The sequence below is a fragment of the Ranitomeya imitator genome, chromosome 7, assembly GCF_032444005.1.
Source record: "Ranitomeya imitator isolate aRanImi1 chromosome 7, aRanImi1.pri, whole genome shotgun sequence".
In the NCBI taxonomy this organism is placed as follows: domain Eukaryota; kingdom Metazoa; phylum Chordata; class Amphibia; order Anura; family Dendrobatidae; genus Ranitomeya; species Ranitomeya imitator.
Genome location: NC_091288.1, coordinates 187,003,475 through 187,017,659, shown reverse-complemented (window position 1 = coordinate 187,017,659; position 14,185 = coordinate 187,003,475). Strand labels below are relative to the sequence as shown.

Sequence of the window (14,185 nt, the reverse complement as noted above, 5' to 3'; positions counted from 1 at the left end):
TCATGTGCTGCACCCATCCTGCGTCCCCATCCTGTCATGTGCTGCACCCATCCTGCATCCCCATCCTGGTATGTGCTGCACCCATCCTGCGTCCCCATCCTGTCATGTGCTGTGTTATGGACCTGGTGGTTAGGAGCACCCGGGACGACCTGATGGTTAAACTCACACAGAACAAGCTCTGGGAAGTGGGAGCTCTGCTGACCGCAACCCCTAATCCTATCACACAACTAGAAATAGCCGTGGAGCGTACCTAACACGACCTAGACGCCTCTTCACAGCCTAAGAGCTAACTAGCCCTAAAGATAGAAAATAAAGCCTACCTTGCCTCAGAGATATTCCCCAAAGGAAAAGGCAGCCCCCCACATATATTGACTGTGAGTTAAGATGAAAGTCACAAACACAGAAATGAAACAGGTTTCAGCAAAGGGAGGCCCGACTTACTAAACAGACTGAGGATAGGAAAGGTATCTTTGCGGTCAGCACAAAAAACTACAAAAGACCACGCAGAGTGTGCAAAAAGACCTCCGCACCGACTCACGGTGCGGAGGTGCCACTCTGCATCCCAAAGCTTCCAGCTAGCAAGGCAGAATCATGATAGCCAACTGGACAAGGAAACAATGAACAAATAATTAACTAGCAGGGACTTAGCTTCTGCTGGAGTAGACAGGTCACCAGAAAGATCCAAGAGCGAACTGAACCAGTACAAGAACATTGACAGCTGGCATGGAGTAACGATCTGAGTGGAGTTAAATAGAGCAGCCAGCCAAAGACTAAACTACGTCACCTGTGGAAGGAACCTCAGAAGCAGCAGCACCACTCACAGCCACCAGAGGGAGTCCATGGACAGAACTCGCCGAAGTACCATTCATGACCACAGGAGGGAGTTCGATAACAGAATTCACAACAGTGCTGCACCCATCCTGCGTCCCCATCCTGGTATGTGCTGCACCCATCCTGCGTCCCCATCCTGTCATGTGCTGCACCCATCCTGCGTCCCCATCCTGGTATGTGCTGCACCCATCCTGCGTCCCTATCCTGCGTCCCCATCCTGGTATGTGCTGCACCCATCCTGCGTCCCCATCCTGTCATGTGCTGCACCCATCCTGCGTCCCCATCCTGGTATGTGCTGCACCCATCCTGCGTCCCTATCCTGCGTCCCCATCCTGGTATGTGCTGCACCCATCCTGCGTCCCCATCCTGTCATGTGCTGCACCCATCCTGCGTCCCCATCCTGTCATGTGCTGCACCCATCCTGCGTCCCCATCCTGGTATGTGCTGCACCAATCCTGCGTCCCCATCCTGCATCCCCATCCTGTCATGTGCTGCACCCATCCTGCGTCCCCATCCTGTCATGTGCTGCACCCATCCTGCGCCCCCATCCTGTCATGTGCTGCACCCATCCTGCGTCCCCATCCTGGTATGTGCTGCACCCATCCTGCGTCCCCATCCTGTCATGTGCTGCACCCATCCTGCGTCCCCATCCTGTCATGTGCTGCACCCATCCTGCGCCCCCATCCTGTCATGTGCTGCACCCATCCTGCGTCCCCATCCTGGTATGTGCTGCACCCATCCTGCGTCCCCATCCTGTCATGTGCTGCACCCATCCTGCGTCCCCATCCTGTCATGTGCTGCACCCATCCTGCGTCCCCATCCTGTCATGTGCTGCACCCATCCTGCGTCCCCATCCTGGTATGTGCTGCACCCATCCTGCGTCCCTATCCTGCGTCCCCATCCTGGTATGTGCTGCACCCATCCTGCGTCCCTATCCTGCGTCCCCATCCTGGTATGTGCTGCACCCATCCTGCGTCCCCATCCTGTCATGTGCTGCACCCATCCTGCGTCCCCATCCTGGTATGTGCTGCAACCATCCTGCGTCCCCATCCTGCGTCCCCATCCTGGTATGTGCTGCTCCCATCCTGCGTCCCCATCCTGTCATGTGCTGCACCCATCCTGCGTCCCCATCCTGGTATGTGCTGCACCCATCCTGCGTCCCCATCCTGTCATGTGCTGCACCCATCCTGCGCCCCCATCCTGTCATGTGCTGCACCCATCCTGCGTCCCCATCCTGGTATGTGCTGCACCCATCCTGCGTCCCCATCCTGTCATGTGCTGCACCCATCCTGCGTCCCCATCCTGTCATGTGCTGCACCCATCCTGCGCCCCCATCCTGTCATGTGCTGCACCCATCCTGCGTCCCCATCCTGGTATGTGCTGCACCCATCCTGCGTCCCCATCCTGTCATGTGCTGCACCCATCCTGCGTCCCCATCCTGTCATGTGCTGCACCCATCCTGCGTCCCCATCCTGGTATGTGCTGCACCCATCCTGCGTCCCTATCCTGCGTCCCCATCCTGGTATGTGCTGCACCCATCCTGCGTCCCTATCCTGCGTCCCCATCCTGGTATGTGCTGCACCCATCCTGCGTCCCCATCCTGTCATGTGCTGCACCCATCCTGCGTCCCCATCCTGGTATGTGCTGCAACCATCCTGCGTCCCCATCCTGCGTCCCCATCCTGGTATGTGCTGCTCCCATCCTGCGTCCCCATCCTGTCATGTGCTGCACCCATCCTGCGTCCCCATCCTGGTATGTGCTGCAACCATCCTGCGTCCCCATCCTGTCATGTGCTGCACCCATCCAGGGGCCTGAGCAGGCGGGGACACCGGCGTGCTGTGGGGGTCAGGTGCCGGTATCGCCGCCAGCTCAGGCCCCCCAGCACTTACTATACTCACCTGTCTGTCCCGTTCCAGCGCTGCGCGCCGCCATCTTCCCGGTCTCCTGGCTGTGACTGTTCAGTCAGAGGGCGGCGCCGGCGCGCATTAAGCACGTCACCGCGCCCTCTGAACTGAAGGTCACAGGCCGAAGACCGGGAAGATGGCGGCGCTCAGCGGTGGAACGCAGGACAGGTGAATATGGCCGATACTCACCCTCCTGGCGGTACCTGCTTCTCTGTTGGAGATCGAGGTGTGCGTTCAGTGTGAACGCATACCGCAATCTCCCGGGAGCGTCACTCTGTGAGGCCCAGACTGCGCCGGCACTTGCGCCTGCTCAGTCTATAAAGGCTTCGGACAGAGTGACGCTCCCAGCGTTATATTATAGATAAGCTATATCTGATCACAAGAGGCGCATACATCAACGGAACACCCGACCTAGAAACAATGGTAGTTCAGTGCAGGATCTGTGGTAAATGTTTTCATAAGAATTTGGGAAAGTTCTGAAATGTCCTATAAATCTGTGTTTTGTATCTAAGGATCTCAGCTTTTAGTTGAGATGAATCTGTGCTGCACTTTATGTACATGCTCAGTAGTGAGGCAGTGCTGGGGGGTCGGAGTCATGGAGATGAGCCTGTGCTAAACTTTAGTATTGAGGCACTGCTGGGGGGGTTGGAGATGAGCCTGTGCTGCACTTTATGTACATGCTCAGTAGTGAGGCAGTCCTGGGGGGTCAGAGTCATGGAGATGAGCCTGTACTGCACTTTATGTACATGCTCAGTAGTGAGGCAGTGCTGGGGGTCAGAGTCATGGAGATGAGCCTGTACTGCACTTTATGTACATGCTCAGTAGTGAGGCAGTCCTGGGGGGTCAGAGTCATGGAGATGAGCCTGTACTGCACTTTATGTACATGCTCAGTAGTGAGGCAGTGCTGGGGGTCAGAGTCATGGTGATGAGCCTGTGCCGCACTTTATGTACATGCTCAGTAGTGAGGCAGTGCTGGGGGTCAGAGTCATGGTGATGAGCCTGTGCTGCACTTTATGTACATGCTCAGTAGTGAGGAAGTGCTGGGGGTCAGAGTCATGGAGATGAATCTGTGCTGCACTTTATGTACATGCTCAGTAGTGAGGCAGTGCTGGGGGTCAGAGTCATGGTGATGAGCCTGTGCCGCACTTCATGTACATGCTCAGTAGTGAGGCAATCCTGGGGGGTCGGAGTCATGGAGATGAATCTGTGCTGCACTTTATGTACATGCTCAGTAGTGAGGCAGTGCTGTGGGATCAGAGTCGTGGAGATGAATACCGGCGAAGTGTATACCGGAAATACCATTAAAATACAGGCGATGTGTATACCAGGAATGATACTGAAGTCAGAAGATGCGCCTAATTAATTAAGGCATGTGTGCTTCTTAATGGATTCGACACCTGGTACTCCAGCAAGACTGGCGGAACACAAGTATCCTATACAGGAGTGCCAACATGGTAGCAACAGGGCCTTCATCAGGTCCCTGATTGCAGCGGTAACCCATTGTCACCCTACAAAAGGGTCGTGCAATATCGTGCATTCAGGACCGTGTGCCATAAATGTCACTGTCAGAGATTATCAGTAATTTCTACCCTTTTCTACTGATCATTCACAATCAAGTACTACTCCAATCTGTCTACAGTTCTGTCTTCAGTGGGGGATCAAATTACTCTTGCTGCCTGTAGAAGTGTATGGAGATTGGATGGGTTGAGGCTGCTGCCTGAAGAAGCGTATGAAGAAGGGGATTGGTGAGAAGATGCTGCCTGTAGAAATGTATGGAGAGGGGGATGGGTACGAAACAGAGTACACAGAGAGGCTGCTGAGGCTTCTAGTAACAAGAGCCTGCAGAGGGGAACACCACTGATGCTGGAGTCAGTTGCCTTATAGGTAACAGGGGGGTAATCGGTCCCTCTGAGAAGGGAGTTTGGGATGGAAGTAACTGCTGGGACGCAGGTCACAGAATTATTTTATATTTATTTTGCACATTTTGGTCTGTAACATGAGACCGAATAATGTTGTGTATCACAAAGACTTTCCTAAGCTGGATGTACGGTACTCTTTTTTTTCTAATTATTCTTCACATTTATAAAAGCAGAATTTTTTTTTAAATGTAGGAAGAGCGTCAGAGGAAACGGGCCTTCTGCCCAATGTATAGTTTTGCTGTGTCAGACCATGTGCAGTATTTGGTCAGTATTTTACTTCAGTATTTGGCAGCCAAAACCAGGAGTGGGTGATAAATACAGAAGTGGTGACGGGTTTCTATTATACCTTTCCTCTGATTGTTCCACTCCTGGTTTTGTCTTACAAATACTGAGGTAAAAAAGTCATCAAATATTCAACGTGTGCACGTGGCTTTACATTTCCACAATCAAAATGGAGTGTATTTTCAGGCCACATTCACACATTCAGTGTTTGGTGACTTTTTTTACCTCAGCATTTGTCAGCCAAAACCAGGAGTGGGTGATAAATACAGAAGTGGTGCATATGTTTCTATTATACTTTTCCTCTGATTGTTCCACTCCTGGTTTTGACTTACAAATACTGAGGTATAATACTGACCGTGGCGTAAATTCTGATTAATCCTTGTAACGATGGCAGTACCAAGGTAGCGCCATAGATAACCTGTTGTTATTGCAGGAGGGACATTCAATGTGGAGGCGCTCTTGGCCACGACCCCTCAGAAGATGCCGCGGCCGCTCTGAACTTGGCTCAGTATTTTATTGAGAATGGGCCAGAGAAGGCGAGTGTCTTTACTTATTTTCCTTACTTATATAGCGCCTTACAGACATTATCATCCCTGTCCCCATTGGGGCTCACAATCTACGTTCCCCATCAGTATGTCTTTAGAGTGTGAGACGAAATTGGAGAACCCAGAGGAAACCCCCCAAACATGAAGAGAATATGGAAAGTCTTTGGTGGGATTTGAGCCAGGACCCCGGTGCTGCAGTACTAACCACTGAGCCACCATGCTTTACAGTGCAGCGAGTGTCCCTATTCATTATTTACTTAATTCCTATCTCTTTTCTAGGTTGCAGATATTAATTTGGAGGATATTTTTCTAAAGACTAACAACCTGCATAGTAGACCGGACGACACAAAATCCTCTGAGACTAAGCCAAATGGGATGCTTCATCCCCTGCCACCGGAAGGACCCAGGTAAGGGCTGCGTCAGCGGAGGACCCTGCCTGCCTGAATCATGGAGGGCAGCCTATTGTTTTCTATTGGCGTCATGTAAGGCTCCCTGCGATGGCAATGTGGAGGAATAAAACACGTGACGCCAACCTCTTCCAGGTTTTATAGATGGCGATCCCAACAGAGGATCAACCCCTGATTTGCTATTGTGGGGTCTTTCCTAATATAAAAGTTAGTTTAAAAATGGACGACGCGTTTAATTCATTGTTGACCTCCAGGCTACTTAACATATTTGTCCAGTCCGTCTTATTACTTAACTGCGATGTTTTAGAAGATCATTGCAGAGTCAGCAGCTGTATGGGGATCCCTAATATGCCAGCCCCAGTTACAGGGGAAATCAACAATAATAATTTAAAAAAATAATGTTGACATGCCCTCAAGCGTCTTTTATGATGTTACAGGGGGCATACTATGTCAAATCAAAAAAAAAAAAAAAAAAAATGGAAAGAAAAGAGGAAAAAAGTGTTGGTTACGGATTCTAGCCCTGCCTTTAGCAAAAAAAAACCACAAGTCCGATATATAAAAATGATTATTACGGACAGGAAACAGAATTAAAAGGTTTTTCCACTTACAGGTAAGTGGACCCCAAATGCTGCAAAATGCCTAAAATAATAGAATCTGGGTACAAACCCCCTCCTCAGGTCCAGCGCTGGCTCTTTTTTTTACTGCTCGTGTTTCGGGGTTTTCATTGCAGCAGTGACATCACTCCAAAACACCCTAGAACTGGAGACCCGGTGAGGGCGAGGACCCACTGTTTTTGTTATTTTAGGTATAATACAGCATTGAGGGTCCATTTTCCTGAAAGTGGAAAGCCCCTTTTAAAATGTATTTTTGTGGTTGTAAAAAAAAAATGTGAAAAACAGACAATTTCACATTTTTTATTTACATTTTCTCTTAATATTAGTAAAAAAAAAAATTAGAAAAAATTGTTCACAGGTCTTAAAACCAAATGTATGAAAAAAAAAACCTCCAAAAATGTGTCTGGTTCTAAATTGGAAATATTGGCGTTGTTTTGAACTGGATGCGTTTAGTTGGTGTCTCATTGGGGGACACAGAACCATGGGATAGGCTGCTGCCCCCTGGAGGCTGACACTGTTATTGCCTCCTCCCCAGCAGACTGTACCTCGCCTGCTGGAGTCAAGCTTCCACATTTTTGCAATGTTGGCTGGAGGCGAGGTCTGTCTCAGACCTGTTTAGATTAGGCGCTAACCATTTAGCGCAGTCTTTGGCCCCAATTAATCAGGGTGTCTAAAGCGGTGGTATCAGTTGTAGAAAGGTTGGCGGTGACTACTACTGACTACTACCGCCCCAGGACCGCCAATCACGGCTGCAAGCAAATGGGATCCTCCAGTCACCCCACAACAATACAGTTCAGTGCCCACCACAGATGCCGCCCTTTCTGGCTGGGGAGCAATCTTCCATCATTTAACGGTCCAAGGAGTCAGAGACTTCTCCCAATCAACTTGCTGGAGCCACGAGCTGTCGGTCTGTTAGTTTTACATTGGCAGCACTTAGTCCCAGAGTTGTCCATCAGGATTCAATCAGACAATGCTACAGCTGTGGCCTATATCAATCGCCAGTGAGTCGCACAAAGCTCACCGCCATGGCGGAGGTCACAGAGATTTTGAAGTGGGCACAGGTCAAGGTTCCTCTAATTTTGGCAGTTCATATACCAGGGGTAGACAGCCAGGAGACTTTTTAAGTTGCCAGTAGCTACCCTCAGAAGAATAGGCTCGTCACCCGTAGGTGTTCATGCAGGTTTGTCAGCGGTGGCTTACACTGGATGTCAATCTATCGGCATCCAGACTAAACCATGAGTTGCTGAACTTTGTGGCAAGATGCCAGGACCCTCAGACTCTCTCTTGGTCCCAGTTCTCTCTGCCTCATCGTTTTCCACCCAGACTTCTCAAGGAGGTCGGGGCAGAGGGCAATTCCAGTCATTCTCATTGCTCCAGATTGGTCTCTTAGGACCTGGTATTCGGATGTTGTCCTTCTCCTGGCGGATGTGCCATGGACTCTTCTGAACCACCCGGACCTTCTGTCCCAGGATCCAATCTTCCATCCAAATTTACGGACGCTGAATTTGACAGCGTGGCTGTTGAAGTCTCGATTTTGAGGACAAAACTTCTGCCTGAATCAGTCATCCAGACTATGATTATTGCCCGGAAGCCATCCTCATAGCGTGTCTACCATCACACTTAGAGGGCTTATTTTCGTTGGTGTGAGCCTACCAGTATTTCACCAATGAGACAATGAAAAACAGTCTTAGGAGCACAGGAAAGAGACGCCGACGAGGGATGGGGTTAAACCACAACGCATTTCGACGGAGGATCGATCCACGGAGAAAAAACATCCACCTGATGATGACGGATCCTCCGACGAAACGCGTTGTGGTTTAACCCCATCTCTCGTCTGTCTCTTTCCTGTGCTCCTAAGACTGTTTTTCATTGTCTCATTGCTCCCATCCTCCATTGGAGGTTCTCGGCTGGAGCTGCGGTGGAGACCCGACATCCTTTCCACCCCTGGGCTGCTTCCTAAGCGCTCCTATATGACCGCTCATCACTGACTCTTAGTATTTCACCAATTTCTTTTTTTCATTGCCAGTTCTGCTCTCTTTCTCAGTCTGGATTGGTGCTTAACCACCTCAAGGGTCAGGTGTCTGTTCTGGCTCTTCTGTTTCAGAGGGATTTGGCATCTAAACCCCAAACTAAGACATCTCTCCAGGGGGTGGCACACGTTACGCCTCCTTATCGGACTCCCCTTAGATCTTTGGGAGCGGAGTCTTGTTTTGGAGTCTCTTCTGTCTCTGGCTTTTGAGCCAATCAATGATGTCCGCGCTTTTTCTTTCTTATAAGGTAGCTTTCCTCATAGTCGTAATGGCTATTAGGAGGGTCTCTGAGCTTGCGGCTCTGTCTTGTCGCGCCCTTTACCTTTTCTCTTTATCAGGATATAGTAGTGTTGAGTCCAGTTCCATCTTTTTTCCGTGAAGGTGGTTTAGAGTTTTCACCTTTTAATGAAGATTTTCCTTTACTTTCCTTTTTGTCCGGCACGATCTCATCCTATTGAGAAGACGCTGCGCAGGTCGGATGTCGTTAGCGCCATGAGATCTGATTTATCGGCTCCTGCCTCATTCAGACGTTCTGACTCCTTGTCTGTTATACCAGAGGGCCCTCGTAAGGGTCAGGCCGCCTCTAAAGCGACCATTTAAGTGCAATAATAGTGTCCGCCTCCAGGTGGCAGCAGGCTGTACCATGCTTTTGTGTCCCTACGTTGAGAACCATATATCTGCCGATTTTATATATTTTCTTAATGCCATTTTACAGTTTTCTGGAAGCGCTTGAAAAGGCGGGCAAGAAGATTACTTACGTGTCAAGGGACAGATTGAGAAACCCTGTGTCTTCAAGACAGTTTGAGACCTTGTTATGTGCTTCAAATGCAGAGGTGAGAAGTAAGACCCTTGCTGGGCCGGTGACACCTTCCGAGGCAATTCTATTTTCCACTTGCTTCCATTTGTTTTGGGTTAAAAATAATTTTTGTAATTGTGTTTCAGTAACATTGTTTGCCCCCTCTGTCTTTTACAGGAACTCTCTCTTTTCCTGCTGAATGAGTTAACTGAGTATCTGTCAGTGAGCTCATTCAGATGGGGGAGTTTGTAACCCTTTTATCTGTCTATTTCTGAGCTCCTCCCAAACATTGATGTGGACTGTGGTCATAAATCGGCACAATGGAGTTTTGGAAAAGACAGGCATGGTTTACAAAGTCCTCATCAAAACTGGCTCGCTGACCGATTCTCAGTTAACTCGTTCTGCAGCTCGGAATGGCAAGGTGTAACAAAGAGCCTGTGAAAGCAAAACAATGACATTTTGTATATTTAGCACATAATACATGCATTTAGAAGGTTTACCTCAAGGTTTGAAGTTATGCCCAGGCCAGTGGATAGGTAATAATGTCCCAATAGCTGGGGATTAACCGCTAGGACCCGCACCATTCCCGAGAACCTTGGCTTTGAAGGCCCCCATGGTCAATCATGAATGTGGGCAAGTCCTTTAAAGGGTTTCTGCAGAGTCTTTACCAATAAGATGGGACTTAAGAAGGTCATCGGTGTACAAATATAATGACATTTAAATTGTACCGTTACAATGGCGCCTCCATCAGGCGGCTCCATATACCGTAGTTGTGCACGGACGGCGATTCCTTAGGGTGACGCTGACTATCTGCAGCTCCTCTGTTCTTGTGAATTTCTGCAGATTTCATAGTAATGCACCATTTTCCTTGCAGCTCCTGGAGAAGGTTTGCAGCGTTGTCCCCCTGTCTCCAGTTACTATCGTCCACTTCCAGCATGGAAGCGTTTCCAGTGAAGTCCCTGCAGCTGGCACAGAGGTAAGCGCTCGCTCCATGGCGCCATTTTTTCACAAAGATTTTGTTGCTGAGCTAAAACGCCAAACGCAGCAACATTTTTGTGCAACGTGTCCAAAGAAAAAGATTTAATGGCGCAAACCGGCTGAGGAATCGCACACTAAATGTATGTAGAGAGAATCTGCCGTGTCGGGCAATACAGTTTGTGATGCGGAAGTAGAAACCCATAGATTGCATTTAAAGATGTTTCCCAGGATTAGAAAAAAATCATCCGGTATCGTAACGTATCCCCATTGATGTGGAACTGACTGAGCTGCAATACCAGGCACAGCCCAAGAGCAGGAGTGGCGCTGTTTATGGAATAGCAGTCCGTTTCTTAGGGCTCAATTCAGTCCAATGTCGGATCACAACGCACGGACTGGCCGCCCATAGAGATATATGAAGCTGTCCCACTCGGGTCAGGAGTTGGACGCCCACTCCGTGCATTCTGATCTGTCATCAGACTGTATTGCACGGATGTGTGGAAGAGCCCGAAGGGTGAGTTTTTGGAGCCGGAACTAAGCGGAACCTTTCTAAATCCTCCTTAAAAATGGGCAGTTCCTCCTACGTTTCCAGTGAAAAAACTCAGCAGAAAGATCAGAGCGCACTTAAAGGGGATGTCCGGCCTTAGGCTACAAGTCTGCAGTCACCCTGTTGGGCTCGTGATTGCAAGTATGTGATTTGCATACATACGGTCACATGCCGACTAGAAGGCCCAGCAAGTATATTATGTGAGGCTTGACAGGTCTAGTCTGAATGTTGCCTAAAGTATGCAAATCGCCACCCAGCCACTCCCAGGGCCATCACTGGAGAATCCTCGCCGTGCACAAGATGTGCGGATTCACAAGTCTGCAGTCACATGGTCGGACAATCCCTTTAACTCTCCAATCTATTCTTCTGATTTCTGGAGAGTTTGGGCTCTAAAAACACCAGAAAAAAACCTCAGTGTGAACATACTGAAACTCTAGCAAACTCCTTCATTGAAAAAGTTGTGTATGTTTTGGGGGGTCTGTGGGGGGGGGGGGTGTCCCTTTCTCAGGACCCTCACCATCGGCTTAATATAAGGAGAACTGGGATTGGTCCCAGCTGGCGGCACTGCAGCTCCCATCATTGCCCCGTTGGTTGCAGAGATAATGCTGCTCCCATTGCTCCGTCTCTATTTTGGTCTCTGGGTTTTGTAGTCCCCCTCCAATTTTCCATAGGTGGGTAACATTTGCCACCCCCGCATCACTGCGCTGCCATCTTATTACATTCATGTTTTCATCATTAAGGTAACCTGCAAGTTTGGAGAAATGATGACTGTGTTTGCCGGGCCTTTTGGGAACGGTGTGTGCCTGAGGTCTGTGAAGATGCATTTTGGGAGCTGCGGTCCTATTCTCTCAATGAGCGCGGTATCGGGTACTCATCAGGTGAGCGCAGCCCTCTGTGCGGTGGGTTTGGGTCACGTTTTATTATGGCCTCCATTATATTTCCCACTCTTACATCCGTGTGTCTGTACAGTAGTGACATCATGTCTTCTACTTGGTGATGAGCCAACGTGCTGGGATCGGTGTTATCTGAGCATGCTCGGGTACTAACCGAGAGTCTTCAACCTGCTGAAATTATATACTCAAGTCCCCGCGGCTGATCGAAAGCTGCAACACATGCATGGATGAACTTCCAAACAAGCAATCCCTGCATGTGTTGTGGCTGTCAAACAGCCCCGAGACATGCAACCCACAAGGACTGGAACATAATATTTGAGCATGTCGAAGTCACTCAGTTGGCACCCGAGCATCCTGAGATAACACCTTATCCCGGCACGTTCACTAATCACTACTCATTGCCACATACTGACATCATCTTTTCCTGCCTAGCCATATGTCTGCATCAAGTACGGTGTTCCAGAAGCGGCACACCTCGCTGTAGAGCTTCTCAACGGTTCATGCATTGATGGGAGTCCTATAAAGGTGCGTCTCTGGAGACTAGGCGAAGCCTCTCATCCGGACCCCTGGCTGGGACCTCCAGGGTTTTTCCCGCTGACTTGTGTCTCTCTTCCCGCTGATTAGGTGCAGAGGATGATCTCGGGGAGGACCCTCGACTATGAAGACATTTTTAAGGAGATGGGAGAAGATCCGGAAAATGAAAACACAATCTACGTCTCCGGATTTGCGAACCCCTTGACGGAGGAATTTCTTCAAAATCAATTTAAGAATTTTAACGAAATCAAATCTGTATTTGTGCCAACACATCCACATAGCCGACGGCAAGCAAAATACTGTTACCTACGTATGTAATGTAGATCACTTCTACCTGAAATGCAGGATTTCTATTCTATGTGAAATGATAATTCCGGAGCATCTTTTCTAAGAACTCTGCATTGTGCCGTTCCTCTGCTATTCCTCCTGGAAATGAATATATTGGAAACTGTGTGCGATTCGCCCCTTAGATGAACGGGTAGATCCCTACAGAGCCTGATATTTCCCAATCTGCACGGACCGCATCTTGACTGCACTCTTGAGTAAAGGAAGGGTAACACAAGAGTTTTTGATTTTTATGTTTCCAAGAGGAATCACAGGAATGGTACAATGCGGAGCTCGATGAAAAGTTGTTCTGCATTTTATATTCCTTGGGAATGTAAGTATGTGACCAAACACTCCTGTCTGTGAGCGGACCTGTCCTTTTATACAGTACGGATGACCTAATAACAGCGGGGGGAGTATGCGCTCTGTGGCTCCGAGGTATCCCGGGTCTGGGATTTAAGTGATCCTCCCAAACATTACTACTACCTGCTTCTTCTATATGGCGACTTGTCCTAAAATGGAATCTTTTCTTCCATCCATAGGATAAGTTTTTGATAATTGGGGGGTGATCTGGTTTCTAGGACCACCGGTGACGTTGAGAAGGGAGGGCATGTCCTGCATGGCCATGAACGCCCCCATTCATTCTCTACGGGACTGACGGAGATGTAGAGCACCGTACCCGGCTGTCTCTGTTGTCTAGAGAATGAATGGAGCGTTAGCACCTGTGCACTCCAGGACCTCTGCTGGGGGTCCCACTGGGTGACCTCTCATTGGTGCATCACCAGAAACACAATACCTATGACTGTTTCCATTTTGGGACGACGCCTTTCAGTAGCAGCGACCCGGACTAACAGATCAGTCCCATTGTACATGTAATGTAGTAGTTATTGTGTGACCACTGGTGATGAGCGAACGTGCTGGTGGGATAAGGTGTTATCTGAGCATGCTTGGGTGCTACCCGAGTGTCTTCAGCGTGCTGAAATAATAGGTTTGAGTCCTCGTGGCTGACTGTCTCGCGGCTGATCGACAGCCTCAGCTCATGCTGCCGCGGGGACTCGAACATATTTTTCGAGCACGCCGCACACTGTCGATTAGCACCCGAGGACGCTCGCTCATCACTAGTGATCACCAATGCACATGACATTTTGGATTTTCGGCATATAACAGGCTGAATGTGCTGTGCCCGTTGCAGGATTTCACAGCCCGGATGCCGCTGCCGCAGCTGTACGGCATATACAGGCACACGGAGGACTGAGGAGCATGAAAGCCGTCACCTCCTGCCACTTCCATCGCTGGCTACAAGCTGCCCAACAGATCGGGTCTCGGGTAAGGCCGGCTTCACACTCAGCGTATGAAAATACGGTCCGTATATTACGGCCGTAATACGCTGAAATGTCCCGAAAATAGTGGTCCGTAGCTCCTCCGTTGGCAGGGTGTGTCAGCGTTTTTTGCGTATGGCATCCGTACTGCGTGGTTTTCTCGCAGGCTTGCAAAACCAACATACCGCTATAGAAATGATCCATGTGTCCCAAAAAGAAAAAAATATATATATATATACTGTATATATATATATATATATATATA

At 49.2% G+C, this 14,185-nt stretch overlaps 1 protein-coding gene across 2 annotated transcripts in view; it reads left to right on the top strand.

Annotated features, from left to right (window-relative positions):
- Positions 1-14,185, top strand: part of REXO5 (RNA exonuclease 5) — a 42,115-nt gene that overhangs the window by 22,056 nt on the left and 5,874 nt on the right. For both annotated transcript variants that reach the window (XM_069734200.1, XM_069734199.1), the window contains exons 11-18: positions 5,370-5,472; positions 5,761-5,888; positions 9,248-9,365; positions 10,203-10,304; positions 11,591-11,728; positions 12,176-12,268; positions 12,368-12,587; positions 13,794-13,927. In XM_069734200.1, the coding sequence (XP_069590301.1) occupies positions 5,370-5,472; positions 5,761-5,888; positions 9,248-9,365; positions 10,203-10,304; positions 11,591-11,728; positions 12,176-12,268; positions 12,368-12,587; positions 13,794-13,927 (1,036 nt within the window). The remainder of the gene's footprint in view (positions 1-5,369; positions 5,473-5,760; positions 5,889-9,247; positions 9,366-10,202; positions 10,305-11,590; positions 11,729-12,175; positions 12,269-12,367; positions 12,588-13,793; positions 13,928-14,185) is intronic.